The 27,415-nt window shown below is 71.0% G+C and overlaps 3 protein-coding genes across 9 annotated transcripts; 2 read left to right on the top strand and 1 right to left on the bottom strand.

Annotated features, from left to right (window-relative positions):
• The first annotated feature begins 340 nt into the window (after positions 1-340).
• ITGA7 (integrin subunit alpha 7) lies at positions 341-15,704 on the top strand. Of its 4 annotated transcripts, XM_068921451.1 has the most exons (26): positions 341-670; positions 3,170-3,297; positions 3,399-3,478; positions 3,555-3,810; positions 4,763-4,894; positions 5,100-5,219; positions 7,146-7,353; positions 7,435-7,628; positions 7,714-7,802; positions 7,894-8,021; positions 8,345-8,440; positions 8,523-8,584; positions 8,677-8,846; positions 8,921-9,070; positions 9,145-9,257; positions 9,694-9,892; positions 10,744-10,827; positions 10,896-10,975; positions 11,056-11,133; positions 11,212-11,314; positions 11,410-11,586; positions 12,271-12,363; positions 12,436-12,549; positions 12,636-12,734; positions 12,819-12,944; positions 14,977-15,704. In XM_068921451.1, exons 1-26 carry the CDS (start codon positions 501-503, stop codon positions 15,157-15,159), a joined length of 3,432 nt encoding a protein of 1,143 aa, XP_068777552.1. In that variant the 5' UTR covers positions 341-500; the 3' UTR covers positions 15,160-15,704. The 4 variants fall into 4 exon arrangements, with proteins under 4 accessions (XP_068777552.1, XP_068777554.1, XP_068777553.1 ...); XM_068921453.1 differs by lacking the exon at positions 4,763-4,894; XM_068921452.1 differs by lacking the exon at positions 5,100-5,219 and having other exon boundaries at positions 342-670.
• Positions 15,705-16,704: 1,000 nt separating this feature from the next.
• On the top strand, positions 16,705-21,214 carry MCRS1 (microspherule protein 1). Of its 2 annotated transcripts, none has more exons than XM_068921459.1 (14): positions 16,705-16,816; positions 17,605-17,734; positions 17,986-18,124; positions 18,216-18,374; positions 18,563-18,672; positions 18,771-18,879; positions 19,031-19,169; positions 19,255-19,330; positions 19,854-19,882; positions 20,077-20,169; positions 20,240-20,322; positions 20,399-20,486; positions 20,584-20,711; positions 20,866-21,214. In XM_068921459.1, the coding sequence occupies exons 2-14, from the start codon at positions 17,625-17,627 to the stop codon at positions 20,950-20,952; spliced, it is 1,350 nt and encodes a 449-aa protein (XP_068777560.1). In that variant the 5' UTR covers positions 16,705-16,816; positions 17,605-17,624; the 3' UTR covers positions 20,953-21,214. The 2 variants fall into 2 exon arrangements, with proteins under 2 accessions (XP_068777560.1, XP_068777561.1); XM_068921460.1 differs by having other exon boundaries at positions 16,718-16,816; positions 17,904-18,124.
• Positions 21,215-21,296: 82 nt separating this feature from the next.
• On the bottom strand, positions 21,297-27,379 carry KCNH3 (potassium voltage-gated channel subfamily H member 3). 3 transcript variants are annotated; one of them, XM_068921458.1, is made up of 15 exons: positions 27,267-27,379; positions 26,160-26,393; positions 25,917-26,051; positions 25,691-25,821; positions 25,367-25,610; positions 25,095-25,252; positions 24,178-24,385; positions 23,700-23,963; positions 23,421-23,620; positions 23,096-23,345; positions 22,781-22,995; positions 22,300-22,535; positions 22,121-22,218; positions 21,966-22,048; positions 21,297-21,896 (listed from the first exon to the last, which is right to left on the bottom strand). In XM_068921458.1, the coding sequence occupies exons 1-15, from the start codon at positions 27,340-27,342 to the stop codon at positions 21,414-21,416; spliced, it is 3,015 nt and encodes a 1,004-aa protein (XP_068777559.1). In that variant the 5' UTR covers positions 27,343-27,379; the 3' UTR covers positions 21,297-21,413. The 3 variants fall into 3 exon arrangements, with proteins under 3 accessions (XP_068777559.1, XP_068777558.1, XP_068777556.1); XM_068921457.1 differs by having other exon boundaries at positions 21,966-22,218; positions 23,096-23,288; XM_068921455.1 differs by having other exon boundaries at positions 21,966-22,218.
• Positions 27,380-27,415: the final 36 nt, after the last annotated feature.

The following is a 27,415-nucleotide window of genomic DNA, read 5'->3' on the forward strand; positions in this document are numbered from 1 at the left end:
TGCAGTCCGGTGCACGATGCGCTGCACGGTCCAGTGTGCTGTCTAGTGCACAATGCGCTGCATGGTCCGGTGTGCAGTCCGGTGCATGATGCGCTGCACAGTCCAGTGTGCTGTCCAGTGCACAATGTGCTGCACGGTCTGGTGTGCAGTCCGGTGCATGATGCGCTGCGCTGCATGGTCCAGTGTGCTGTCCAGTGCACAATGCACGGCACGGTCCAGTGTGTGGTCCAGTGTGCGCTGCGCTGCACGGTCCAGTGTGCGGTCCAGTATGTGATGCACTGCGCTGCACGGTCCGGCATGCGATACGCTGGGCGAAGGGGGCGTGTTTGCTGCGAAGCCCGTGCTCCTCCTCGCTGCCAGGAGCAGAGCGGAGCAGAGCAAGCTGAGCCGAGCCGAGCTGAGCCGTGCCGGCAGGGCGGGCGGCCGCTGCTGGCGGAGGCGCGCCGGGATCTCCGTGAGCCGGCGGCGGTGGGAGCTGTGGGGCCGGGCACCGCCGTGGCATGGCAGCGCCTCTGCCCCTCTGGGTGCCCTGGCTCAGCCTGCACCTCCTGGGCAGCGCTGCCTTCAACCTGGACGTCACCAACACCCTCCTCAAGGATGGCGACAAGGGCAGCCTCTTCGGCTTCTCCGTGGCTCTGCACCGGCAGCTCCAACCTGAGCCCGCCAGCTGGTGAGCCCCTGCTTTCGCCCCCTCCCGAGGGCTCGCTGCGGTGCTCCCCCGCGGGGTCCCCTCTCCGCCAGCACCTCGCACCGCAGGTTTTGGGAGCCCAGGGTCTGTGCCCCTCGCTGGGAGCCAGCGGGCTCTCGGCGGCCAGCCCGTCCCCGTGGCGTCGGGGCTGTCGGGGCTGCGGGTCTGTCGCCTCCCCGTCCCTGGGGTGCCAGGCGGGATGGTGTCGGGTTGCCTGCTCCCTTGGGCTGCCGGCTGCCCTCTGCTCGCTGGGCTTCAGCAGGGCCGGGGCCGCTGCGGGGAGCCCGGGGTGGGGACCCGGCCGGGGTCCGGGGCGGATGGGGCCTGGGTGGGGGCTGGTTCTGCTCTCGGTGCCAACGCGGAGTCGCCCGATGTGTCCAGGGCTGCAGGCAGGACCTGGCTGGACTCGTGCCCTTCGCAGGCACCCTGGGCTCCCTGCAGGGAGCCCCCTGCTCAGGTTCCTCCCGGCTTTCCCCGTCCCTGCTGCGCTCGGTCGCTGCCGACTTCGTGGCTGGGGCTGCTGTGTCTTCCCTGGCTCCTGGCGTGACTTTGGGTCTCTGCTGAGGGGTCAGGGACGCAGTCTCCGGGATGCTGGAGGGGTCAGATCCTGCCCCCCACGCGTGGTGTCTGAGCATGCATGTGGGTGTTGGTGTGCACGTGTGTGTGTGCTAGTGTACATGCTGTGCACGTGCACGTGTGTGCTGGTGCTAGCACACACACGTGTGCACATGGGTGCTGTGCACATGCATGTGGGTGCTGGTGTGCACGCTGCGGGAGCTCTGCAGGCAGCTGGGACCACTCGATCTCACGGGATCGGGGGGCCAGGGCTCTCCCCCAAGGCACCAGCCCGCGGTCCCCTGCGCAGCCCCGGCCGAGCCCAGCCCTGCCGCTGCTCCTTCTCCTTTCCCTGGGAGTGGGGAGCAAAATCGATAGCCCCGAGCATGGCCGGGGGGCTCGGCAACGGCTCGGCCTCGCCGGCCAGCCTGAGTCAGCGGGGGCCGCGGCGCGGAGGGGGTGCCCGGCGGATGCGCCCGGCGGGCACGTGCCCCGGCGCTGAGCTGGCAGACGCCCACCCGGATTCCAGGGCAGCCGCCAGCCGGCTGGGCCACGCCAGCCGCGATGGGACCCCGGCGCCGGGCCCCTCACCCAGACCCCGGCTTTGCCCCGGCGCCGTTGCCCTTTGCCGCTTGCGAAGCCCCAGCAAACACCGCCCCGGTTCCTCCGGGGGGGTCGGTGCCGCCGCCGTGGCCCCCGGCCGGGGACAGCGAGCCGGCAGCGCGTCCCAGCTCTGGGCTGGCACCTCGGCCCGGGGGCCCCGGCCGCCGCGCTCTCCACATTCCCGGCCTTGGAGGGTTATTTTTGTTGCCGCCGCTCCCGGGCAGGTATTTGCAGCAGGCGCCGGGCCGCGGCGGCTCGACCCCGCCGTGCCGGCAGCTCCGCGGCGCTCGGAGACGTCCCCAGTGCCGCAGAGCAGCGTCGCGGCCGGCTCCGTGCGGGGTCCCGGGCGCCGGCGCCCCGGGCACTGCCCGGCGCCCTGGCACCCGCGCTGGCGCGCCCCGTGCCTCTTTCGGGCTCCCTCCTTTTTTGGGCATGTTGCTGCTGAGTTATTTTGAGTGAATTCCAGTTTATTTTTACCAGCTCTCCGCCGTCTCCTGGGGCTCCCTCGTGTCTCGAGGCCGCTGTCCCCGTCCCCCGCGGAGAGGGCAGAGGTGGCCACGAGCCAGCGCGGCGTGTGGGCATCCAGCTGTGCTTCGCCTCCGGCTGCCCCTTCCCCTGCCCACACATGCACCGAGCTGCGGCTGAGGCCTGGGAGCAGCTGGGGCCGGGGCGGTTGGCACCCAGCGCGCCCGGCGTGGGTGCGTGCGGCGGGGTGCGTGCACCCTGCCCCGTCCCCGAGCCCTCGCCCTCGTGCACGGTCTGGCGCTGCCCAGCCCGGGCAGCTGCCCGGCCCCAGCGAGAGGCGTGAAATCGGTGCGTCGGCGGTGTCTGCGCGAGGACAGCTGCGCGGGGGCGGCGGGGCCAGGCGTCCAGCCCGGGCAGCTCTGCGGGCGCTCGAGCAGCTCCGGAAAGGGTGCAAGCAGGAGTGCGAGCATGCAAACCCTGCAGTGTGCGTGCAAACCCCATTGAGGGCGTGTGAACCCTGTGGTGTGCATGCAAACCCCATCAAGAGTGTGCGAACCCTGCGTTGCACGCACAAACCCCATCAAGGGTGTGTGAACCTTGCAGTGTGCACACAAACCCCATCGAGGGTATGCACACCCTATTGAGGGCATGCAAACCCCATCAAGGGCGTGCAAACCCCACTGTGCACGCACAAACCCCATCAAGGGTGTGCGAACCCCGTGGTGCATGCACAAACCCCATCGAGGGCGTGCGAGCCCCGCGGTGCGCGTGCAGACCCGGCAGCGTGCACGCACACCCAGCCCGGCGCGCGCCAGCCGGCCGCGCCGTGCGCTGACGCTCGGCTCCCTGTCGCCGCAGGTTGCTGGTGGGGGCCCCCCAGGCGCCGGCGCTGCCCGGCCAAGGTGCCAACCGCACGGGCGGGCTCTACGCCTGCCCGCTGAGCCCCGAGGTCGGCGACTGCTGGCGCGTGCCCATCGACGACGGAGGTGCGCGGGGCCGGGGGCCGGCGGGCGCCGCGGGGGTCCCGGGCTGGTGGGGCCGGGAGCGGGTCCCAGCGGGGCTGACACCGCCTGTGCCCACCCCGCAGCGGACCTGCGGCGGGAGAGCAAGGAGAACCAGTGGCTGGGGGTGAGCGTGAAGAGCCAGGGCGCCGGCGGGAAGATCGTGGTGAGCATGGCGGGGCTGGGGGTGCCAGCGGCCACCCCCCCCCCCCGGCGCCGCTGACGCCCGGCCCCGCTCGCAGACCTGCGCCCACCTCTACGAGGCGCGCAACCGGGTGCAGCAGCCGCTGGAGACGCGGGACGTGATCGGGCGCTGCTTCGTGCTGAGCCAGGACCTGCGGGTGCGCGACGAGCTCGATGGCGGCGAGTGGAAGTTCTGCGAGGGGCGGCCGCAGGGCCACGACCGCTTCGGCTTCTGCCAGCAGGGCCTGGCGGCCGGCTTCACCGCCGACAACCACTACATCCTCTTCGGGGCCCCCGGCACCTACAACTGGAAGGGTGAGTGGGGGGGGGCTGGGGAGCGGGGCCCCCGGCCAGCTGGGAGACGGCGCAGGTGCGTGCACGGGTCTGGCTGTGTGTGCAAGCGGTGCGTGCACATCGGTGCACGGGTCTGGCTGTGTGTGCAAGTGTGGGTGCGTGTGGGTGCGCAGGGGGTTGTAGGGGAGGCACATGCATGGGTGCGTGCACGTGGGTGCACGGGTCTGGCTGCGCGTGCAAGCGTGGGTGCACGGGGGGGTTGTATGAGGAGGCACATGCGTGGGTGTGTGCACGCAGGTGCATGGGTCTGGCTGTGGGTGCAAGCGTGGGTGTGTGCACGGGGGGTTTTATGGGGAGGCACATGCGTGGGTGTGTGCATGGGTCTGGCTGCGTGCGCAAGCATGGGTGCGTGCACATGGGTGCACGAGGGGTTGTATGGGGAAGCACATGCGTGGGTGCATGCACATGGGTGCACAGGTCTGGCTGCATGTGCAAGCGTGGCTGTGTGTAGGTGCGCAGGGGGTTGTATGGGGAGGCACATGCGTGGGTACATGCACACAGGTGCATGGGTCTGGCTGTGTGGGTGCGTGTGGGTGCATGGTGGGGATTGTATGGGGAGGCACATGCGTGGGTGCGTGCACGCGGGTGCACAGGTCTGGCTGCGTGTGCAAGCGTGGGTGCGTGTATGTGGGTGTGCGTGGCTTGGCGTGGGTGTGCACACACGCGGGTGCGTGTATGCGGGCAGGTGTGCGTTTGTACGTGCGTGCACGCGCGTGGGTCTGGCTGCGTGTGGGGGGGGTGTGCCCATGGGGCGCGCGGCTCGGGCTGCGGGCGCGTGCGTGGGCTCGCATGCGCGTGCACGCGTGCGGGCTGCGTGGGCAGCCGTGGGAGCTCCAGCGCCCGTTTCTCTCCGCAGGCGGCCGGCCCGTGCCCGCCGCGGCGCCGGCCGCGCTGACGCTGTTTGCTTTGGCAGGGAACCTGCGCGTGGAGCTGTTTAACCACAGCTCCCTGGACCTGGTCCATTACGACGACGGCCCCTACGAAGCCGGGGGCGAGAAGGACCAGGACCCCTCGCTCATCCCCGTGCCCGCCAACAGCTACTTCGGTAGGGGCCGGGGCAGGCCGAGCCCGCCGCGCCGTGCCCGCTCCGGTCCCGCCGGGGTCTCCGGCTCAGCCCCGTTCCCAGCAGCGCCGTCGCCGCCAGCCCCGGGGACCCCCTGGCCCCGGCTCCAGCCTGCCCGCGGGGCCAGCGCCGGCCCTAACCCCCCGCTTCTCTCTCTCTTTCTCCCTCGGCCCGGCCGGGCGCGCAGGCATTTTGTTTGTGACAAACATTGATAGCTCAGACCCTGACCAGCTGGTGTATAAAAGCCCAGACCCCACCGAGAAGGTGCCCAGCACGGCCGGCGACGTGGCCCAGAATAGCTACTTAGGTTTGTAACCGCGGCGGCGTCCCCGCCGCGGGACCGGCCGCATCCCCGTGTCCGCCCTGGAGCCGTGTTGTGTCGGTGTCACCCTCCCCGTGTCTGTGGAGACGAGAGGAAAGTAAAGCTCCTTCTGTCTTCTCCGGGCCCTGCAAGCACACGCGTGCGTGCACGTGCACAGAAACATGCATGCACGCACGTGGCCGTGCACGCACGTGAACATGCACTCGTGCACACATGCGTGTACATGCACGCACATGCCTACATGCACATGCACACACACGAACACGCACACACCCCTGCGCATGCAGCCTTGCACCCCTCCTTGTGCACACACACACGTGCAACACACCTCTGCTGCACGCACACACACACACAGAGCCCCCTTGCACACCCCCATATACACAACCATGCCTCCTTGCACACGCATGTGCATGCGCACCCCCCTCTCACGTGTGCTCCCGTGTCCCCAGGCCCACCGACCCCTTTGGGGTCCAGCTCTCGGCCCGTCTGTGCCCCCTTGTGCCCTGTGCCACTCTGCCACCTCGGGCTGCCTTCCTCAGCCACCGGCACCCCAAGGCAGGGTTTCCTTGTCCCCATCCCTGTCCCCGTCCCCGTCCCGGCTCTGCCCCGTGCCCTGGAGCGGGTGGCTTTCCGTGACCCTCTGTGGCTGTGTGTGGGCACCCGCGTCCCGTCCTGTCGTTCTGCCGCTGGCTGGCGCTGGGGACCCGGCCAGGCGCTGGGGTGCAGGCGGCCCCAGGGGGCGGAGGGGGCGCAGAGCCTGGCCGGGACCCCCGCGCCCCGCGGTCCCCGTGCGCTGGTGTCTCTGCATGGAGGGCTGCACGGGTCGTGCATGGGGCTGCTGCCGGCCGCATCCTGCCTGGCTGGGAGCTGCTGGGGGTCCTGGGAGCTGCAGGGGCTGTGGGGGCTTGGGGCTGTGGCTGGGGGAGTCTTGAGGGGCTGCACACCATCCCTCCAGCTGGGAAGGGGCATGCGGGACCCCCCATCCAGCTCTGCTCTGGGCCTTGCTGCTCTGTCCCCCAAAATTTCCCTTCTGTCCCCCAAATCTCCCCTTGTAGTGGTGCAGAGGAGGGAAGGGGCTGGTCCCTGCTGACCCGCCTCGGCTTCCCTGCTTCCTTCCACTTGTCCCAGAGTTGGGACATGGATCCAGGAGTCCTGCCCCCCCTGCCAAATGCAGACGTGGTGCCCCAGTGAGAACAGAGCAGGGAAACTGAGGCATGGCAGTGCCGACAGCACCGGCCAGAACTGGGGGTTTCCCCACTGAGTCTAGCAGGCCCGTGCCGAAAAGTGAGGCTCCCGGCAGCTCCCTGGCCCTAGAAGACCCGGCTGTGCCGGGGGCTGAGCGGAAAGAGAGAGATGGATGGTGGGACGGGGCTGCGGGAGGGCCCTCGGGCACGTCCCTCCCACGGGTCAGAGCCCCGGGAGCACCAGGGTGGGATGCTCGGGATGGGATGCTCCAGGAGGGATGCTCTGAGTGGGATGCTCGGGGATGCTCCAGGCAGGATGCTGCAGGCAGGATGCTCGGGGATGCTGCAGGCAGGATGCTTGGAGATGCTGAGGGTGGGATGCTCCAGGTGGGATGCTCAGGGAGCGATGCTCCGGGCAGGATGCTCCGGGCAGGATGCTCAGGGCAGGATGCTCAGGGAGGGATGCTCCAGGCAGGATGCTCAGGGCAGGATGCTCGGGGAGGGATGCTCCAGGCAGGATGCTCAGGGCAGGATGCTCAGGGAGGGATACTTAAGGCAGGATGCTCGGAGATGCAGGATGCTCCAGGCTCTGGGCAGGATACTCAGGAATGGATGCTCGGGGAGGGATGCATGGGGAGGGATGCTCGGGGTGGGACGCTCCTGGTGGGCTGCTCAGGGTGGTCCCCAGGTCCGGCAGCCTCACCACCACCGCCTGCCGCATCCACAGGCTTCTCCGTCGACTCGGGCACGAGCCTGACGCGGAGGAACGAGCTGAGCTTCGTCACCGGGGCACCTCGCGCCAACCACACCGGGGCCGTGGTGATCCTGCGCCGCGACAGCGCCAACCGCCTGGTGCCCGAGGCCGTGCTGGCGGGCGAGCAGCTCACGTCCTCCTTCGGCTACGCCGTGGCCGTGCTGGACCTCAACAGCGACGGGTGCGGTCGGGGGGCCGGGAGCGGGGCGCCGGGCGGCGGTGCGGGGTGGCCGGCGGGGTGACGCAGCCGCTCTGACCGCAGCTGGATGGACCTGGTGGTGGGGGCCCCCCACTTCTTCGAGCGCAAGGAGGAGATCGGGGGGGCCGCCTACGTCTACATCAACCCGGGGGGCCGCTGGGCGTCCGCCACCCCGCTCCGCCTCAACGGCACCTACGGCTCCATGTTCGGCATCGCCCTCAGCGCCGCCGGCGACCTCGACCAGGACGGCTTCAGCGGTGAGGGGGGTGCGGGGGGTCCGCGGGTGCCGGGGCGGCCCAGAGCCCGCGGGTCCCCCTGCGCTGACGGCGCTGGCCCCCCCAGACCTCGCCGTGGGAGCCCCCTTCGACGGCGCCGGCAAGGTCTACATCTACCACGGCAGCAAGCTGGGCATCGTGGCCGAGCCGGCGCAGGTGGGGGCTTCGCCGGGGCATCCCGGGGGCCGGCGGGGTCCCCCCGCTCCCGTCCCCGGCGTCACGGGCCGCCGGCCGGCCTCGTCCCCAGGTCCTGGATGGCGAGGGCGTGGGGGTGACGGCCTTCGGCTACGCCATCTCGGGGGGGCTGGACGTGGACGAGAACCTCTACCCCGACCTGCTCGTCGGCTCCCTCTCCGACGCCGTCGTGCTGTACAGGTGAGCGCCCGCCCGGGCGCCCCCGACCCCGGGGTCCCCCCGCTCCGCGGCTCCCTCAGCCTCGGTGTCCCCCCGTCCCTGGGCTCCCCCGACCCCGGGGTCCCCCCGCTCCGCGGCTCCCTTAGCCTCGGTGTCCCCCCCATCCTGGGACACCCCCCAACCCAGGGCATCGCCCAGCCCAAAGCATCCCCCTCCCAGGCATCCCTCAAAGCCACCCAGGGCGTCCCCTGACCCCAGTGTCCCCCGGTCCCTGGGCATGGCGGGGGGGTCCCGTGCGGACGGCAAACGCCGGGTCCGCCGACGTTTGCCCTCCGGCCCCGCAGGGCTCGGCCGGTCGTCCACGTCTCCAGGAACGTCTCGCTGACGCCGCCGAGCATCGACCTGGAGCAGAACAACTGCCGGCACCAGGAGGGCGTCTGGTGGGTGCCCTGCCCGGGGGGCGCGGGGGCTCCCGGCACGGCTCTGCCGGCGGCTCACGCCGCGGCCGCCCCGTCCCCGCAGCGTGGACGTGCGAGCCTGCTTCAGCTACACGGCCAGCCCCGCCAGCTACAGCCCCCGGCTGAGTGAGTACGGCGGCGCGGCGGCCGCGGCCCTGGGGACGCCCCCGGCCCCCCGGCAGGGACCCCCCGGACGGCGCCCGTCCCTCTGCCCGCAGCGCTGGAGTACGTGTTCGACGCCGACACGGACCGCCGGCGCCGGGGCCAGGCCCCCCGCGTCGCCTTCCTCGGCCGGCAGCCCTCGGACCCCGAGCACCAGTTCTCCGACGCGGTGGAGCTGCCCGGGCAGGGTGCCCGCGCCTGCGTCCAGGCCACCTTCCAGCTCCAGGTGGGTCCCCGTCCCCGGAGGCGGTGGCCGGAGCCGGTGGCCGTGGGCTCACGGCCGGCTCGCCCTGCCCGCAGGACGGCATCCGCGACAAGCTGCGTCCCATCGCCGTCACCCTCGCCTACGGCATCAAGCAAGCCCGGGCCAAGCGGCGGGCGGCGGGGGCCGCGCTGCCGCCGCTGCCGCCGGTGCTCAGCGCCCAGCAGCCCCGCAGCCAGCGGGCCGAGGTGAGCGAGGCGGGCCGGGGCCGCGGGGCCGGCGCCCCGGCCGCCGGGTGCCTGAGCTGCCCCCCTGCCCCCAGGTGCACTTCCTGAAGCAGGGCTGCGGGGACGACAAGGTCTGCCAGAGCAACCTGCAGCTCCGGGTCCGCTTCTGCTCCCGCGTCGGGGATGCTGATTTCCTGCCGCTGCCCAAGTGAGCGGGGCCGGGATGCTCCCGCGGTGCCGCTCGTGCCGTCCCTCCGTGCATGCCACCCGTGCCATCCCCGTGCATGCCGCCCTTGCTATCCCTCTGTGCATGCCACCCTTGCTGCCCCCCCATGCATGCCACCTGTGCCATCCCTGTGCATGCAACCTGCGCTGTTCCCATGTGCATGCAACTCGTGGCATCTCTTCGTGCATGCCACCTGTGCCATCCCCACAGGCGTGCAACCTGTGGCATCTCCGTGTGCACACAACCTGTGCTGTCCCCCTGTGCATGCCACCCGTGCTGTCCCCACGGGCATGCAACCCGCGCAGTCTGCACTTGCATGCAACCCATGCTGTCCCCGTGTGCATGCCACCGGGACACCTCCTGCCGTCCCCCTGTGCCGTCCCCGCGCGGGGCTCAGCGCTGCCCCCCCCCACCCCAGGGGTGCGGACGGCACCGCCATCTTCGCCATGAGCGACCAGAAGGACGTGGCCCTGGAGATCCACGTCACCAACCTGCCCTCGGACCCCGCGGAGCCGCAGCGGGACGGCGACGATGCCCACGAGGCCCTGCTGACGGCCACCTTCCCCGAGGCCCTGCCCTACTCCGCCGTGCGCCCCTACGACGCCCGGGCACCCGCGGTACGGCAGGGCTGGCACCGGCGCCCAGGGACGGGGGTCTGGGGGGTGAGGGGCAGGGGGGCCCCGGGGTGCTGGGGTGAGGGATGGGTGCTCCTGAGGGTGCAGAGGGATGGGGTGGTCCCGAGGGTGCTGCGGTGAGGGATGGGTGCTCCCAAGGGTGCAGAGGGTTGTGGCGGTGCTGGGGTGAGGGATAGGGTGCTCCTGAGGGTGCAGAGGGATGGGGTGGTCCCAAGGGTGCCGGGGTGAGGGATGGGTGCTCCCAAGGGTGCAGAGGGATGGGGTGGTCCCGAGGGTGCTGGGGTGAGGGATGGGTGCTCCCGAGGGTGCCGAGGGATGGGATGGTCCCGAGGGTGCCGGGGTGAGGGATGGGTGCTCCCGAGGGTGCAGAGGGATGGGGTGGTGTCAGGGTGCTGGGATGAGGGATGGGTGGTCCTGAGGGTGCAGAGGGTTGTGGCGGTGTTGGGGTGAGGGATGGGTGCTCCCGAGGGTGCCGAGGGTTGTGGCGGTGTTGGGGTGAGGGATGGGTGCTCCTGAGGGTGCAGAGGGATGGGGCAGTACCGGGGTGAGGGATGGGTGCTTCCAAGGGTGCAGAGGGATGGGGTGGTCCCGAGGGTGCCGGGGTGAGGGATGGGTGCTCCCAAGGGTGCAGAGGGATGGGGTGGTCCCGAGGGTGCCGGGGTGAGGGATGGGTGCTCCCGAGGGTGCCGAGGGATGGGATGGTCCCGAGGGTGCCGGGGTGAGGGATGGGTGCTCCCGAGGGTGCAGAGCGATGGGGCGCTCGTGGGCGCCGGGGCGGGCGGGGGGCGCGGAGGGGACGGACGCCCCGGCAGGGGCTGAGCTCTCGCCCGCAGGACAAGCCGGTGCTGTGCCTCGCCAACCAGAACGGCTCGCAGGTGGAGTGCGAGCTGGGCAACCCGCTGGCGCGCGGCGGGCAGGTGGGCGCAGCGCCCCGCGGCCCCCGGCCCCCGGCCCCGCGCCCCCCTCACCCCCCTCTGCCCCCCAGGTGCGCTTCTACCTCATCCTCAGCACCCTGGGCATCACCATCCACACCACGGACCTGGCGGTGGAGCTGGCCCTGTCCACGTGAGCGGGGCGCCGGGGCGGGGGGCCGGGCGGGCTGGGGGGGCCGCGGACCCCCTGACGCCCCGTCCCCCCCCCCCCAGGATCAGCGAGCAGCCGGGGCTGGCGCCGGTGGTGGCCCGGGCGCGCGTGGTCATCGAGCTGCCCCTCTCGGTGACGGGGTGAGTGCCGGGGCCGGGGCGGGGGGCCGGGGGGCCCGGCGGGCGCCCCCCGCCCTGAGCGCCCGGCTGCGCCCGCAGCGTGGCCGTGCCGCCCCGGCTCTTCTTCGGCGGGACGGTGCGGGGCGAGAGCGCCGTGCGGCGGGAGAGCCAGGTGGGCAGCGCCGTGCGCTACGAGGTCACGGTGAGTCGCCCGGACGCCTGGGTCCCGCTGTTGGGGGTGGGGGGGCAGGACGCCAGGGCTCGCCGCCCTGGCTCACGCCGCCGCCCCGTCCGCAGGTCTCCAACCGGGGCCAGTCGCTGAAGACGCTGGGCTCGGCCTTTCTCACGCTGCTCTGGCCCCACGAGCTCTGCAGCGGCAAGTGGCTGCTCTACCCGCTGCAGCTGGAGCTGGCGGCGCCGCCGGGGCGGCCGGCGGCCTGCAGCCCCGCCGCCAACCCGCTGCGCCTGGCCCTGGTACCGCCACCGCCGCCGGCGGCCCCCCGTGCCGCGGCCCTCCCTGCCGTGTCCTTCTGTGCCATGTCCCTCCGTCCCACCTCCTTCCGCCCTGCATCCCTCCGTGCTGCGTCCCTGCATCCTGCATCCCTCCTTGCCACATCCCTGTCCTGCATCCCTCTGTCCCCCCATCCTGCAGTCTCCACGTGACATCCCTCCGTCCCACGTCCCTCCACCCTGCATCTGTCCATCCCACGTCCCTCCCTGCTGTGTCCTTCTGTCCTCCATCCCTCCATCCCATGTCCCTCCATCCCACCTCCTTCCATCCTGCATCCCTTCATCCCTGTGCTGTGTCCCTCCATCCTGCATCCTTCCTTGCCACATCCTTGTCCTGCATCCATCCCTCCATGCCGCATCCCTCCATCCCTCCATCCTGCATCCCTCCTTGCCACATCCTTCCCTGCTGTGTCCCTCCATCCCTCCATCCTGCATCCCTCCGTGCCACATCCCTCTGTGCTGTGTCCCTCCATTCTGCATCCTTCCTTGCCACATCCCTGTCCTGCATCCATCCCTCCATCCTGCATCCCTCCATGCCACATCCCTGTCCTGCCTCTGTCCCTCCATCCCTCCGTGCTGCATCCCTCCATCCCTCCGTGCCATGTCCCTCCGTGCCGGCGTGTGGCGCAGCCCGTCCTTTCCCCCCAGGAGCCGCCCGGGGAGGCTGACCCGGCCGAGGCGCCGGCCGCCGGCTCCTGGTGGCTGCCCTCGTCGGCGGAGCGGCGGAGGAACGTGACGCTGGTGAGCGGGGGTCCCGGCCGGGCGGCGCGGCCCCGGCGCTGGGGGTCCCCGCCTGAGCGCCCTCTCCCGCAGGACTGCGCCCAGGGCACCGCCAGCTGCCTGGTGTTCCAGTGCCCGCTGCACAGCTTCGAGCGCGCCGCCGTGCTCACGGCCCGCGGCCGCCTCTGGAACAGCACCTTCCTCGAGGTGAGCGGCGGCGGGGGGCTGCCGGGGTGGTGGGGGGCAGCCCTGGCCCCCCCCCCAGCCGCTGAGCCCCGACCCGCTCGGTGCAGGAGTTCCTGGCCGTGACCTCTGTGGAGCTGATCGTGCGAGCCAGCGTCTCCGTCACCTCCTCCATCACCAACCTGGTGCTGAAGGATGCCTCCACGCAGGTGCGGCCCCCCCCCGGCCCCCGCAGCCCCCTGCGGCCCCCCGCAGCCCCCTGCGGCTGCCCTCACCCCTCCTGCCCGCCGCAGATCCCCGTCTCTGTGTACCTGGACCCCGGCGTGGCGGTGGCCGGCGGCGTGCCCTGGTGGGTCATCCTCCTGGCTGCCCTGGCCGGCATCCTCGTCCTGGCCCTGCTCGTCTTCATCCTCTGGAAGGTGGGTGCTGGGGACGGGTCCCCTGCGGCAGGACGTGTCCCCGGCCCTGTCCCTGTCCCCGGCCCCGGGACCTTTCGTGCAGGGTGCACTGGCCATGCAACGCCGTGCCGCCCTGGTTGTGCCATGCCTTCGGCCGTGCCATGCCATGGCGTGTCACCCCGTGCTGTGTCACCCTATGCTATGCCACCCCGTGCCATGCCACCCCATGCTGTGCCACCCCACGCCACCCTGTGCCATGTCACCCTGTGCCATGCCACCCTATGCTGTGTCACCCCATGCTGTACCACCCCATATTATGCCACCCCATGCCGCACCACCCCATGCTGTGGCACCCCATGCCATGCCACCCTGTGCCATGTCACCCTATGCCATGCCACCCCCATGCCACACCACCCCCATGCCGTGCCACTCTGTGCCGTGCCGTCCCATGCCATGCTGCCCCATACCATGCCATGCCACCCGGCCGTGCTGTGCCATGTTACCCTATGCCATGCCGTGCCATGCCGTGTCACCCTACGCCACGCCACCTGGCTGTGCCGTGCTGCTGCCGCCCGGCCTCACGCTCTCACTTCCTCCCCAGTGCGGCTTCTTCCAGCGGAGCAGCCGAAAGTCCCGCTACGCCGCTAACTATTACCGGGCCCGCCTGGGCCTGCAGCCCTCCGAGGTGGACAAGCAGGCGATGGAGGCCTAGCGGCAGCACGCGGGGCCGGTGCCCGGCGTGCGCGGGTGTGCACAGGGCTGCGAGGGCGTGCAGTGGCCGTGCATGGGTGTGCAGTGGCCGTGCATGGGTGTGCGAGGGTGTGCAGTGTCTGTGCTTGAGTGTGTGCAGTGTCCGTGCACAGGGGTGTGAGGGTGTGCAGTGGCCGTGCATGGGTGTGCGAGGGTGTGCAGTGTCTGTGCTTGAGTGTGTGCAGTGTCCGTGCACAGGGGTGTGAGGGTGTGCAGTGGCCATGCATGGGTGTGCGAGGCTGTGCAGTGTCTGTGCACAGAGATGTGAGGATGTGCAAGTGTGTGCAGTGTCCGTGCAAGGGCTGCAAGGGCATGCAGTATCTAGGTGGATGGATGAGGGCATGCAGTGTCCGCACATGCGTGTGCAGTGTCCATACAAGGGGTGTGAGGGCGTGCAGTGTCCGTGCATGGCAGTGTGAGGGCGTGCAGCGTCTGGGTGGATGGATGAGGACATGCAGTGTCCATGCACAGGGGTGGGAGGGGGTGCAGTGTCCATGCACAGGGGTGCGAGGGGGTGCAGTGTCCGTGCACGGGGGTGCAGTGTCTGTGCACAGGGGTGCAAGGGGGTGCAGTGTCCGTGCACGGGGGTGCGAGGGCATGCAGTGTCCATGCACAGGGGTGCAAGGGTGTGCAGTGTCTGTGCGAGGGCGTGCAGTGTCCGTGCACGGGGGTGCAGTGTCTGTGCACAGGGGTGCAAGGGGGTGCAGTGTCCATGCACAGGGGTGCGAGGGCGTGCAGTGTCCACGCACGGGGGTGCAATGTCCATGCACGGGGGTGCGAGGACGTGCAGTGTCCGTGCACGGGGGTGCAGTGTCTGTGCACAGGGGTGCAAGGGGGTGCAGTGTCCATGCACAGGGGTGCGAGGGTGTGCAGTGTCCGTGCACAGGGGTGCAGTGTCCATGCAAGGGGTGCGAGGGCGTGCAGTGTCCATGCAAGGGGTGCGAGGGTGTGCAGTGTCCGTGCGAGGGTGTGCAGTGTCCATGCACAGGGGTGCGAGGGCGTGCAGTGTCCGTGCACGGCGGTGCGAGGGCGTGCAGTGTCCGTGCACGGGGGTGCAGTGTCCGTGCACAGGGGGTGCGAGGGCGTGCAGTGTCCGTGCACGGGGGTGCAGTGTCCATGCACGGGGGTGCGAGGGCGTGCAGTGTCCGCGCATGGGCGTGCAGCGCCGGTGCACGGGCCCGCCAGCGTTGGCAGCGTCAGGCGGCCGGACGAGGGCTGCAGCGGGCGAGCGGCCGGCGGAGGGTTTGCAGGGCCCGGGCGGCGGCGCCGCGCAGCCCTGACCGGCGCCTGGGCTCCCCCGCAGCTGGGCTTCTTCCGGCGGGCGCGCTACCAGCCGCCGGCGCTGCCGCAGCACCACGCCGTGAAGATCCCGCGGGAGCAGCGGCCGCAGTTCCGCGAGGGCCGGACCGGCACCATCCAGCGGCAGGAGTGGGCGGCCGGGCGCGGCGGGGCCACCGACGGCCACCTGGCCCCCAGCTCGGCGTAGCCCCACGGGGACGGCGCGGCCGGGGACGCCCGGGAGCACGCGCCGGCCTCGGGCGACGCACGCGCCTCTGCCCGGGACCCCGCGCGCCGGGCTGGGACGCTGCCCCACGGGGACGGCTCTGCCCCACGGGGGTGGCTCTGCCCCATGGGGGTGGCTCTGCCCCACGGGGGTGGCTGTGTCCCATAGGGGTGGCTCTGCCCCATGGGGGCAGCTCTGCCCCACGGGGGTGGCTGTGTCCCATGGGGGTGGCTCTGCCCCATGGGGGTGGCTCTGCCCCACGGGGGTGGCTGTGTCCCATGGGGACAGCTCAGCCTCCCAGGGACAGTTCAGCCCCATGGAGACGGCTCTGCCCCACAGGGATGGCTCTGCCCCATGGGGACAGCTCAGCCCCACTGGGATGGCTCAGCCCCATGGAGACGGCTCAGCCCCACTGGGGACAGCTCTGCCCCACTGGGGATGGCTCTGCCCCACTGGGACAGCTCAGCCCCACGGGGACAGCTCTGCCCCACTGAGATGCTCAACCAAATAAAGGGAGAAGCCCCTCTCCAAGGAGCCCGTGTGCCTTGCTCAGACCCCCCGCGCGTCACTGCTGCCCACGGCGGCCTCCCGGCCGGCCCGCAGCTCCCCACGGCGCCGGCACAGCCTGGGCTCCCTGCCGGAGCCGTGCGGGTCGCCTGCCCCGCCGTTACCGGAGGGTCTCACCCCCGCAGCCGGGGCTGTCACTGCATGGGGCTCCCAGGCCCGTCCCCCACCCCGTGCCTCAGTTTCTCTCCCTGAGGGGCAGGGAGCCCAAGGGGGAGGGGGTCTCTGGGGGGGGGGTCCCTTTGCCTCCCCATAGCGCCTGGGCCAGGCCCCCAGCGTGCTGTCCTCGATGTCGCCACTGACATCGGCTCCCTGCAGCGAGGGCCCAGGCGGCCCGACCGGGGCGGGAGGCACCGCGCAGCGGCCGAGCACGGGAGCACGTCCCCCCGCTGCGGCCTGGCACCCCCAGAATCACCTCCCTCCCGGCGCAGAGAACCGGCAAACTCATCACACCGCTGAGCGCCACCCTTCCCCTCCCCCAGCCTCTCCGCCGCCATGACGGGTGTGGCTCCGGCGCCCTCCTGGGGCGCCGCCATGATGGGTGTGGCCAGGACGGCGGCGGCAGCCGCCGAGCCCGGGGGCGTGGCCGTGGTGACGGGCGGGGCTACGGATGCCGCCAGGTGCTAGGCAACCGCGCGGGGTCCGCGGAGCACCAGCCCGGGCGGTGACAGGGCCAGGGCGGTCGCTATGGTGACGAGCGCCCCCCCCCCCCCATGCCGCGGCCGGACGGAGCCCTGTTAACGGGGACAACGGGGACAACGGGGTGGTGACCCCCGGCCCGGCCCGGTGACTGACCCGGCCTCTCCCCCCCGCCACCGGCAACAGCGCCCCCAGAAAAAGGAGGGGCGCGGCTCCGCCCTCAGCCAAGAGGGCGGCGCCCTTAACCAAGATGGCGCCGCGCCGCCGAGGCCCGAGAAGGAATTCCCAAGATGGCCGCGCCCGTTGCGGCTTCAGCCCGCGTGATCCGGAAGTCAGAACCCCTTCCGGTACGGCACCCGGAAGCGATCGCGTCCATGGAGGCACCCAAGCGGCCGCCGCCGCCGCGGAGCAACCGGAGCCTTCGGCCCCGGGAATGGTGAGTCCGTGGGGGCACCGGGGCGGGCGTGGGGCACCGGCGGGGCCTCCCCCGCGGCGCGGGCGGGGTTCTACCCACCCCCACGCCTGGATCCTGCCCCGGCCGCCGGCTGCCCCCGAGGCCGATCCGCTTCTCCCTTCGCGGCGGGCTGGAGCCTGTCCGCGGGGCCCCCCCGTGTCCGCGGGGCCCCCCCCCGTCCTTCTTGTGCCCCCCCCGCCCCCCTGGGTCGCCCACGCCTCCCCCATTCCCCAGTACATCCCTGTGTTCCCCCTTATCCCAGCCCAAGGTCCCCCCGTGTCCCCCTATGTCTCCTCTGCTCCCCCCCATGTCCCTCTATGTCCCCCCCATGTTGCCCATATCGTCCCTGTGCCCCCCATGTTCCCACCTCTGTTCCTCTGTCCCTCCCTATGTCTCCTGCATCCTTCCTGTGTCCCCCCCAGTCATCCCTGTGCTCCTCCGTATTTCCTTACTTCCCCGCTACCATCCCTGTGCCCCCTTGTCGTCCACCGTGTATTCCTCTGCCCCCCCGTGTCCCCCCTATATTCTCTGTGTCTTTCCTGTGTCCCCCACGTGTCTTCTTTGTGTCCTCCCCATATGCTCTTCCATTCTCCCCTATGTCTCCCTCCTGCCACGTCCCCGTAGGGGCCTGGTAACAGGGTTAGACTCTGCAGGAAGGCCCTGCGGGAAGCCGGGCCCCAAGGGTGCGATGGGGGGCCAAGCCAGTGGCCCAGGTGGCAGGGGGCCCTGCTACCCCTCTGACACCCCCCCCGTCCCCTCTCCCCACGCAGACGCGCTGGCCTCCGGACTGATGGCGTCGGGGACGGCGAGCCGCTCTGAGGACGAGGAGTCGCTGGCGGGGCAGAAGCGGAGCTCGTCCCAGGTGTCGGGTGCCATCCCGAAGCGCCGCAGCTCCTCGCGGTACGGCGGGGCTGGGAGGGAGCAGCCCTCTCTCCGCCTGGGAGGAGGGAGGTGGGGGCCGCTGGGCTGGGCTCCAGCCTCCGCCGGCAGCTGGGCGCAGGCACGCGTGGGGCAGGGCCGTCCCTGGTGGGGCGGCAGGCCTGTCCCAAGCCCGCCCCCCTCCCTGCAGGCGCTCCCTGCCTGCCGTCTGGACGTGGGAGGACGGGGAGCAGAGCAGGCGCCAGGTCCCAGAGCTGCCTCGCTCCCCCCAGGTTCATCAAGCGGAAGAAGTTTGACGATGAGCTGGTAGAGAGCAGCCTTGCCAAGTCGTCCAGCCGGGCCAAGGGGGCTAGCGGGGTTGAGCCCGGCCGCTGCTCGGGCAGCGAGCCCTCCTCCAGCGAGAAGAAGAAGGTGAGGAGCCATCCCGGGGCTGCTAGCTCCCTGTGCAGCGGGGGACGCTCATGCGGACGCGGAGCCCTAACGCGCTCCTCTGCCCGCCCAGGTCTCCAAGTCCGTGTCCACCCCTGTTGCGCCCAGCCCGGTCCCAACCCCCGGCCTCGCCAAGCGGATGAAGAAGAGCAAACAGCCCCTGCAGGTGACGAAAGACTTGGGCCGCTGGAAACCCGCTGATGACCTTCTGCTCATCAATGCTGTGCTGCAGGTAACGCTGCCCCACTGAGGTCCCTGGCCCCAGAGGTCTTAGCAGGGAGGTGTGTTTGCTGGTCATTCCCTGAGCGTCCCCCTTCTGGGTTGGGTTTGAGGCCGGAGGGGCTAGTTTGGCCATACTGGAGCCTTTGGGTAGCGACATCTCCCTGCCCGGTGACATCCTGATGCTGGGGCCGTTTTTAGACCAACGACCTGACCTCCGTGCACTTGGGTGTGAAGTTCAGCTGCCGCTTCAACCTGCGGGAGATCCAGGAGAGGTGGTATGCACTTCTCTACGACCCCATCATCTCCAAGTGAGTGTGGGGCCTGCCCCGCTCCTGGGAGGGGCAGAGGCAGGTCAGGGCGAGGGGTGGCGGGCGCTGCGGGGGCTCTCACACCGTCTCCTCCCCAGGCTGGCCTGCCAGGCCATGCGGCAGCTCCACCCCGAGGCCATCGCTGCCATCCAGAGCAAGGTGCTGTTCAGCAAAGCCGAGGAGCAGCTGCTGAACAAGGTGGGATCGGTAAGGCTCAGGGATACCTGGGGTCTTGGTCTGCAGTGAGGTGTGGGTGCCAGTCTGGACCAGAGCCTTGCTGAGGGGAGAGGGGCTGTTGGGGCATCTCGGGTGTCCCCACTGTCCCCCTGCGTGACCTGTCCCCATCTCCTCTCTGCAGACCAGCCAGCCCACACTCGACACCTTCCAGGACCTTCTCCATAAGCACCCTGACGTCTTCTACCCCTCGCGAACGGCCAAAGCCCTGCAGCTCCACTGGCAGCTCATGAAGCAATACTACCTGCTGGACGACCAGACTGGTGAGGCCCCAGGAGGGTGCCCTGAGCCCTGCGTGCTCCTGGGCTGGGCCCGTCCCCCGTAACTCCTTCTCTCTGTACCTTCCAGTGCAGCCGCTGCCGAAGGGGGACCAAGTGCTGAACTTCTCGGATGCTGAGGACATGCTCGACGACAGCAAGCTGAAGTGAGTGGTGGAGTTGGGGACCCTGGGAGATGGAGAGGTTGTAGTGGGAACACCTGCAGGAGAGCCAGTGAGGAGTCAGGGACTTGCAGAGATAGCAGCCCCAGCGCGTGCTCTCTACGCGCTGACCGAAAGCCGTCAGGGCCAGACGTCCATGTTCTGTTTTGTCAACAACGTCTAGTTGCTTTGCAGCCAGGAGCTACTCAAGCTTAGCGCAGTCGAGATAAGGAAATAGTTCTAGTAGATAAAAGGGTCCTTAGGACACACAAAACGAGTCCCGCCTGGGCGTCTGACCTGTGTGTCCAGCCACCTCCCATCAGCAATGCCTCCGTGCAGTTCCCAGGGCTCCCCGTGCAGCTTGGAGTCCTTCATTAAATCCACTTTGTTTAACCTCTCACGTGCCTTAAGTGTCTCTCTGCACCAGTATCTGACCGTCCTTTTCCTGCCTTGCGGTCACACGGGTGCTGGGGTGGTGGGATGGGTGCCAGAGCAGGTGGCAGCGTCTGAACCTCCCTCTTCTCTGCAGGGACGTGCGGGACGAGGTGCTGGAGCACGGTGAGTCCAGGCCGCTCCCAGCCCAGGGCTGGCTGGCCCAAACCTGCAGGGAGAGGCCCAGGGAAAGGATTTTTGTCCCCGAGCCAGCTCGTGCCTTGTGCTGCACTGGAGTGGGCTCTGGGTGATGCCCTGGGTGGGGGTGTGGGGGTGGGTGCCCCTCGTCCTGCCTGGCCCCCCTCACCCCCTCTCCCTAGAGCTGACAGTGGCTGACCGGCGGCAGAAGCGGGAGATCCGGCAGCTAGAGCAGGAACTGCACAAGTGGCAAGTGCTGGTCGACAGCATCACAGGTGAGAAACAGGAGCTGGGGCAGGGGATATCTGTCCGTCCCTCCGTCCGTCTCACCCTTCCTTCCCACAGGCATGAGCTCTCCGGACTTTGACAGCCAGACGCTGGCTGTGCTGCGGGGCCGCATGGTGCGATACCTCATGCGCTCCCGGGAGGTGAGCGTGGGCAGCATTCCCCCTCCTAGGGGTCCCCCCAGCCCCCCGCAGCCTCCTGATGCTTCTCCCCCTCCAGATCACGCTGGGCAGGGCCACGAAGGACAACCAGATTGACGTGGATCTGGCACTGGAGGGACCAGCCTGGAAGATCTCCCGCAAACAGGGTAAGGGCCGGCATCGGGGCTAGGGCAGGGCCCAGAAGTGCTGGAGCGGAGGGCTGTGCTCCCCCCTTCTTCTGACCTGTTCTCTCCCTCCTTCCAGGTGTCATCAAGCTGAAGAACAATGGCGATTTCTTTATCGCTAACGAGGGCCGGCGCCCCATCTACATCGATGGGCGTCCCGTGCTCGGTGGCAACAAGTGGAAGCTCAACAACAACTCAGTGGTGGAGGTAATGGGGCTGGGGGGGGGTGACAAAGTGTCCTTGCAGGGCAGGTTACGCCTTGCAGGGGGGCGGTCACGGGGGTCTCAGGGTAGGCAAGGAGCTGGAGTGGGGGGCTGAGGTCAGTGTCCCCCGTCCCGCTCACCCCCTGCCTCCCCCACAGATCGCCAGCCTCCGTTTCGTCTTTCTCATCAACCAGGACCTGATCGCCCTCATCAAGGCCGAGGCGGCCAAGATGGCCCAGCAGTGACAAGGGACTGGGGCTGCTCTAGCCCGTCCCTCCCCTCAGCCTTACACTGGGAGCTTGGGGTCCCCCACAGCACCTCGCTGGGAGATCGGGACCCCAACCCCTCTCCCTGCCTGCCCCCAGGCTCTGCCCCAGCCGAGGGACGGTGCTGGGCTCTGCCTGCCCCCCTTCTTGCCCCGCTTGGGCTCGCCCCCCCGTCCTGCCCCCGGCTCTGGCTCTTGGTGGGGCTGGAGATTGTTACCCGCAAATAAAGCGTTTTACACCAGCTCTGGCGTCTGCATCACTGGGGGCTGAGGATGCCCCTCGCCCCTGGATAGAGACAGGACATGGTGCTGCTGGTATGTTTTTCAAATTACTTTATTTAAAAAGCAGGGGAGGAAACTCAGGTGCTCCCTGGTTCGGGGCAGAGAGCACACGCCCTGGTCCCCGGGGCTGCAGCTAGTGCTGGTTGCCCTGGGGCGTCCTCATATGCCTGTCCCCTCTTCTTGGGCCTGGGGGGACTCTTGTCCCTGGGCTCCCCCCATCACTGCCAGCTCCAGGCTGGGCACGTCCCAGGGCACCGTGGGGCCCATCTCCAGCCCGGGGCTGCCGTGACCCCCGAAGGAGGCAGGCAGGGGTGGCCCAGGGGCTGGTGGCCACCTGGGGGGGTTGGCACCCAGCTCCACATCCTGCCCCCCCAGGGAGCCCCAGAAGGGGTCAGGGCACAGCCAGGGCGAGCTCTGGGCAGCTGGGGGGCCCCAGGGATGGCTCCGGGCACAGTCCTGGGGCGGGTGATGCAGGCAGAGCCCCGGCCCCCCCGTCTCCACGTGCAGCGGCTGCAGGGCTGTGGCCATCGCCGGGGCCTCGGGGCGCAGGGGCAGCTGCGGCGGCAGCAGGAGCTGCACGGCCTGGCGCAGCACCCGGAGCCCTTCCCGCAGCTGCAGCACCTGCCCCGACAGCTCAGCCACCTGGGGGGGACGGGGGTCAACCTCCGCCTGCCCCAGCCCCCCCAGCCGCCCCCCTCGCTCCCCCCGTACCGCTTGCCGCAGCTTCTCGATGGTGCCGGCACTGGTCGGCTCCGGGGGGCCGGGCGGGATCGTGAGCAGCCCCGTCTCCACGGCTGGGGTGGGGTGAGGTGAGTCTGGGCCCCTCCCCCAGGGAACCCAGGTGTCCGGGACCCCCGGGCCCTTACCCGGCCCCCGGGAGGGGCTGTAGCAGTCAGGGCCCAGGTGGAAGTTGAACAAGGGCTTGTCGGAGGCGCAGGCCTCTCCCTCGATGCCGTCCACCACCCTGAGGGCAAAGCAGCGGCTCTGGCAGCAGCCGGCAACGGGCTCCTGACCCGGGCGCCCGGGTCCTTCCCCCGCCCCTCACCTGGGACTCAGGTCTGGGGGGCCGCTCCAAGGCAGGCTGTGCAGCTGCAGGGCCGTGGGGCGCCTGGCGTTGGGGTGGGGGCCGCCGCTCCGGGGGGGCTGGGGTGAGAGCTGGGGGCTGGGGGACGCCGGGGGCCCCGGGGCCGGGCTGGCAGTGGGGGGCCATGGCTCGGCGGCCTCCTCCTCCTCCTCCGCCTCCTCCTCCTCCTCCAGCGCGGACGGCGGCGTGGGCTCTGCCTGCAGCCGGGCGGCACAGAGGGGGCCGACGCCTGCACCCTACCCTCCCGCGCCGCGACCCCCCGCCTTGGCGTCGCCCTGAGCCCCACCGCATCCCCTTCTCCCCCTCGGTGACGCCTGCAGCCGTGCCGCGGCTCGGGGAGGGGGACGTCGCCGTCGCCCCTCCGGCCAGAGCTGCGGCATCTCCCTCAAGCGGCTCAGCCGGGCCCTGGCGGCTCCGGCCCCGGCGCGACGCGGCCCCTCACCTCGGCGGCGGCGGAGCCCCCCAGGTCGTAGCTGAGCGACCGCCGGAGCTGCCGGCGGAAGGTGCGGGTGAAGTCGGGGTCGAGGGCCAGGCCGTCGGCCAGCGCCCGCCGCCCCAGGCTCTGCAGCCCGCAGTAGGTGAGGCCCCGCACGTCCGCGTTGGCCTGGCAGGCGCGCGGCCCCGCGCCCAGGTCGCAGCCAAACAGGTCGCCCTTCCCTGGGGGGGGGGGGTGCAGAGCGTCACAGGCTCCCGCAGGTGACACGAGCGGGGCCGGTCTCAGCCCGTCGCTGGCGCCCCGTTCCCCCCTGCCCCGCACCTAGGATGGCGAGGACCGTGCCGTCCCGCAGCACCTCCATGGAGCCGGAGCGGACGAAGTAGAGGGCCTGGAGCGCGTCGCCGCGGCGGATGAGGACCTCGCCGGGCGTGCAGAAGGAGGGCCTGATGCCGAGCGAGAGGGCGCGCAGGCAGCCCCGGCTCGCCGCCCCGAACGCGGGCAGCTGCAGCAGCTCCTTGTGCAGGTGCATGGCGACGTCGGCCCGCAGCTCCTCGGGCAGCCGCTGCAGGAGCTGGGCACGGGGCGCTCAGGGGGCCGCCCTGGCCCGGGACCCCGGCCCCGGCCCGCGCCGCCGCGCCAGGCTCACCTCGGCCGCCTCGATGCCGTTGTTGGCCGCCCAGGCGCTCTGGAAGTAGTCGAGGATGCGGCGCTTGAGGGGCCGGGGGATGCGGTGCAGGCGGATGTAGTCGCGCAGGTCCCGCGTGCGGCTGTGGTACAGGAACCGCCGGGCGTCCATGCGCTGGATGATGGCCGTGACGTTGCCGAACACCACAGCGTGCATCAGCGCTGGGGGCAGCGGGGCAGCGCGGTCACTCGCACGCCCGGTCCCCCCCCGCCGCTGCCCCCCCCCCCCGCAGCCCCTCACCCCCGACCAGCATGGTGCAGATGGAGAAGATCTTCTCGGTGTCGGTGTTGGCGGAGACGTTGCCGAAGCCCACGCTGGTGAGGCTGCTCAGGGCGAAGTAGAGCGAGGTGATGTAGGCGCTGCGCAGCGAGGGGCCCCCCAGCAGCCCCCCGCCGCCGGTGCCGCTGCAGTTGGCGCTGCCCGGGCCGGTGCCGTTGGCGCTGCAGTTCTTCCCCGCCAGGTAGTAGGGGGTCTCGAGGCGCCGCGCCAGCTCCTGCAGCCAGCCTGGGGGGAGGCCAGGCTGAGCCCGGGGCGGGGGGCAGCCCGCGCAGGGGGACGCCCGGGGGGGCTCGGGCACACGGGCAGCCCTGCGGGGGAGGACGCGGGGGCACACGCCGGCAGTGCCCAAGGTCCCCGGTGCCTCGGCCAGTGGGGGCAAAGCCCAATCTGGGGGAGCACCCCAGCTCTGCTCGGCGGGGCCGGGGCGGCCAGCCCGTACCGATGTCGGGCAGCGCCCCGGGGCTGCCCTCCACCTCGCGCTGCCCCAGGAAGAACCAGCCGCAGGCGACCCAGTGGGCGAGCAGGGCGAAGACCACCATGAGCAGCGAGAGCACCACGGCGCTGTGCTGCGAGTAGCGGTCCAGGTGGGGCAGCAGCCGCAGCAGCCGCAGCAGCCGCACCGTCTTCAGCAGATGGGCCCCGACGTACTGCGGGGAGAGGGCTCAGCGCGGGCACGCGGTGCCCCAGGGAGCCGGGACACCAGCCGCAAGGCTCCTTCGTGTCCCCGCATCTCACTGGGGTTCCCACATCCCACTGGCAGCCCCCATGGGGTTGCTCAAAGCCCTTCGGGGGGGGGTCCCTGGAGCCTGTTCAAATGCCCACAGCCCCAGCAGGGTCCCTATGGCCTTGTTGGGGTCCCAGAGCCCCCCGCTGTGGTTCCTGCAGCCTGTTGGGGGCTTCATGGCCCCAACTGAGTCCCCAGAACCCCATGGGGTCCCCACGGCCCTGCCAGGGTCCCCACAGCCCCAGTGAGGTCCCTACATCCCACTGGGGTCCCAACACCTCCTCCAGGATCCTCACAGCCTGTTAGGTCCGTGCAGCTCCAGTGGGTCCCCCCAAAACCATGGTGGGGGGGTCCCTGCAGTCTATTTGGGGCCCCATAGCCCCGTTGGGGTCATGGCAGCTCCATCAAGGTCTCTACAGTCCCTAGTGGGGTCTCCATCCCATCAGGGTGCCCCCAAGCCCCTATGGGGGTCTGCAGCCAAAGTTGGGGGGGTCCCAAAGCCCATTGGGGTCCCCATGACCCACTGGGGTTCCCATGGCCCGTTGGGCTCCCCACAACCCTGCCAAGGCCCCTGCAGCCCCAGAGCCACGCGGCGCCAGGGGTCCCCGTGCCCGCCGCGGTGCCCCGCTCACCACGTCGACCTGGCAGGCGGCGAGCAGGTCGAAGGGCAGCGCGGCCACCAGGTCCAGCGGGAACCAGCCGGCCAGGTAGTGCCGGGAGATGGCACCGGGCTCCAGCACCACCTGGCCCGACTTGCTGACGAAGGTGGTGCGGAAGTTGAGGACGATGTCTGCGGCGGCGGGGACAGGAACAGCTCGGTTTGGGGCGGGGGTGGGACGACCATCAGTGCACCGAGCCCCACGGCCTCTGCCAGCCCCTGGAGACGGTGCAGGGGTGGCCTTACCCAGCATGAAGAGGATTTCCACGCACAGGTCGCCGACGCTGGGGGGTCCGCGGGTGGCCGGGAGCCCCTCGCTGGCGCCCAGGCAGACGCTGTAGGGCACCGTGACGGCCACGTAGAGGGTGGCGAGCAGGGTGAGCCCGTCCCAGCCCGCCTTGAAGGCCCCGTAGTGCAGCAGGATGAAGGGGGGCTTGCGGAGGGCGGCCACCTTGTACTCGGGCAGCGAGGCCTCGTCCCCAAAAATGCCCTGCCGGAGCCGGAGGGAGGGTGGCGGTGCTCAGCGCGGGGCCGCCGCAGCCCCAGGCGCCCGCATGGCCCCGGCCCCACCTGGCTGAGGTGGCGCTTGCTCTTGCTCTGCTTCTGCAGCTGCCCCGCGAGGTGGTAGAGAACAGCCCGGCTGCGGCGCCGGCTGCCGCTGAAGCCCTTCGCCCCGGCCCGGCCGGGCTGCCGGCGCCCGCCTGCCCAGCGAGAGGAGACGTCGGTCCCGGGGCCGGCTGGTTTTTTTGGGGGGGGGGGGGGAACATCTCAACCTCCCTCGTCCCGGCCCCCTCACCAGCCTCCTTCGAGCCCTCGGTGCCGGAGCGGCTCTTGGTGCCGGTGAGGTCCTTGTGGCACACGAGGAACAGGGCCACCTCGTCCTTCTCGTTCCTGATGGGCACCACGTCCAGCAGGCACCAGAACGGGACGCCTGCGGGGAGCAGCGGTGTGTGGGGGGGGGGGGGGACGGCGCCGGGGTTGGGGACGAGGCATCCAGCCTGCCGCGCGCACCCCGGGCGGCCGCCGCCGCGCCACTCACCGCTCTTGCGGTAGAGGAGGAGCTCGCCGGCGAAGGGCCGCCGCTCGTCCAGGGCCCGGCGGAGCTGCCGCCGCCGCAGCGCGCTGGTGTCGGGGCCGTAGAGGAAGGGGCAGGCGCAGCTCCGCTGCAGCACCTCGGCCCGCGAGAAGCCCGTCAGGGCGCAGAAGCCGTCGGAGCAGTAGACGACGGGGAAGGCGCTGGGCACCTGGGCATTGCCCAGCACGAAGTTACTGTCTGCAAGGGAGAGGCGGCTGGGCCGGGCAGCGGGGCCGGGGGGGGGGGTCCCCTCGAGGGGGTGGAGGGAAGGGGGTCCCGGTGGGGCCGGGGGGGGGGGGGGCGGCACCGCCATCTGCACCCTCCGGGCTATTTTTACCCTCCGCGCAGCAGCGCTGGGGGCTGAACCACCCCGCTGGCACTGGCTGAGCCCACTCTGCCTCATTTGCATACATTTGCATAGGAACAGCGTGGGGGGGGGGGCGCGGGCTGCTCACCACCCCCTCTGGACGCGGGGAGCCGGGGGTGGGGGGGTCTTCTCGGGGCGGCGTCGGCGGCTCTAGCCCCCAGCGCGGGGCCGTCGGGGGTCCGATCCGGCCCGGCCCGGCCGCGGTGCTGGGGGCCGGGGCGGGGGCGGCCCGGCGCTCCCGAGCTCGTCGCTGTTACTCACGGCGCGGCGGGGGAGGAGGGGGCCGGGCCGGGTATTTATAGCCCCGGGAGGGGGCGGCGGGGCCGGATCCTTCCCCGGTGGGAACCAGGGGAGTGGGGCAGCTCTAACCACTGAGCCCCCCCTCCCCCCGGGGGGGCCCGGGCTTGTTTCACCCCCCCCCAAAAAAAAAAAACAAAAAAACCCTCCCCGGGCGCTGTGCGGGCGGCTGCCCATGTGCAGCGCCGAGCACCGCCCGTCCCGTCCCGGGGGCTGCGCAGCCCCGAGCACCGCCCGCCGCAGCTTGGTCCCGTCCCGGAGGAGGCCGGGGGTGGGGGGTGAGGGGGGGGCATGCAGCACCGAGCACCGCCCGTCCCGTCTCGGGGGCTGCGCAGCGCCGAGCACCGCCGGCCCCAGCGCCGCGGCCGCCCCGTCGGGGCCGGGCTCGGGGGTCCCGGCGCACTCACGCGTCCCGTCGAAGCGGCGGGCGAGGGTGTCGAGGAAGGCGTTTTGCGGCGCCAGGAGGCCCCGCATCGGCGGCATCTCAGCGGCGGCGCCGCGCTGCCGCCATCGCCGCCGGCCCGGGGCTCCCGGGCCCCTCCGAGCGCCCGGCGCC

This window comes from Struthio camelus, chromosome 28 (genome assembly GCF_040807025.1).
Source record: "Struthio camelus isolate bStrCam1 chromosome 28, bStrCam1.hap1, whole genome shotgun sequence".
Taxonomy (NCBI): domain Eukaryota; kingdom Metazoa; phylum Chordata; class Aves; order Struthioniformes; family Struthionidae; genus Struthio; species Struthio camelus.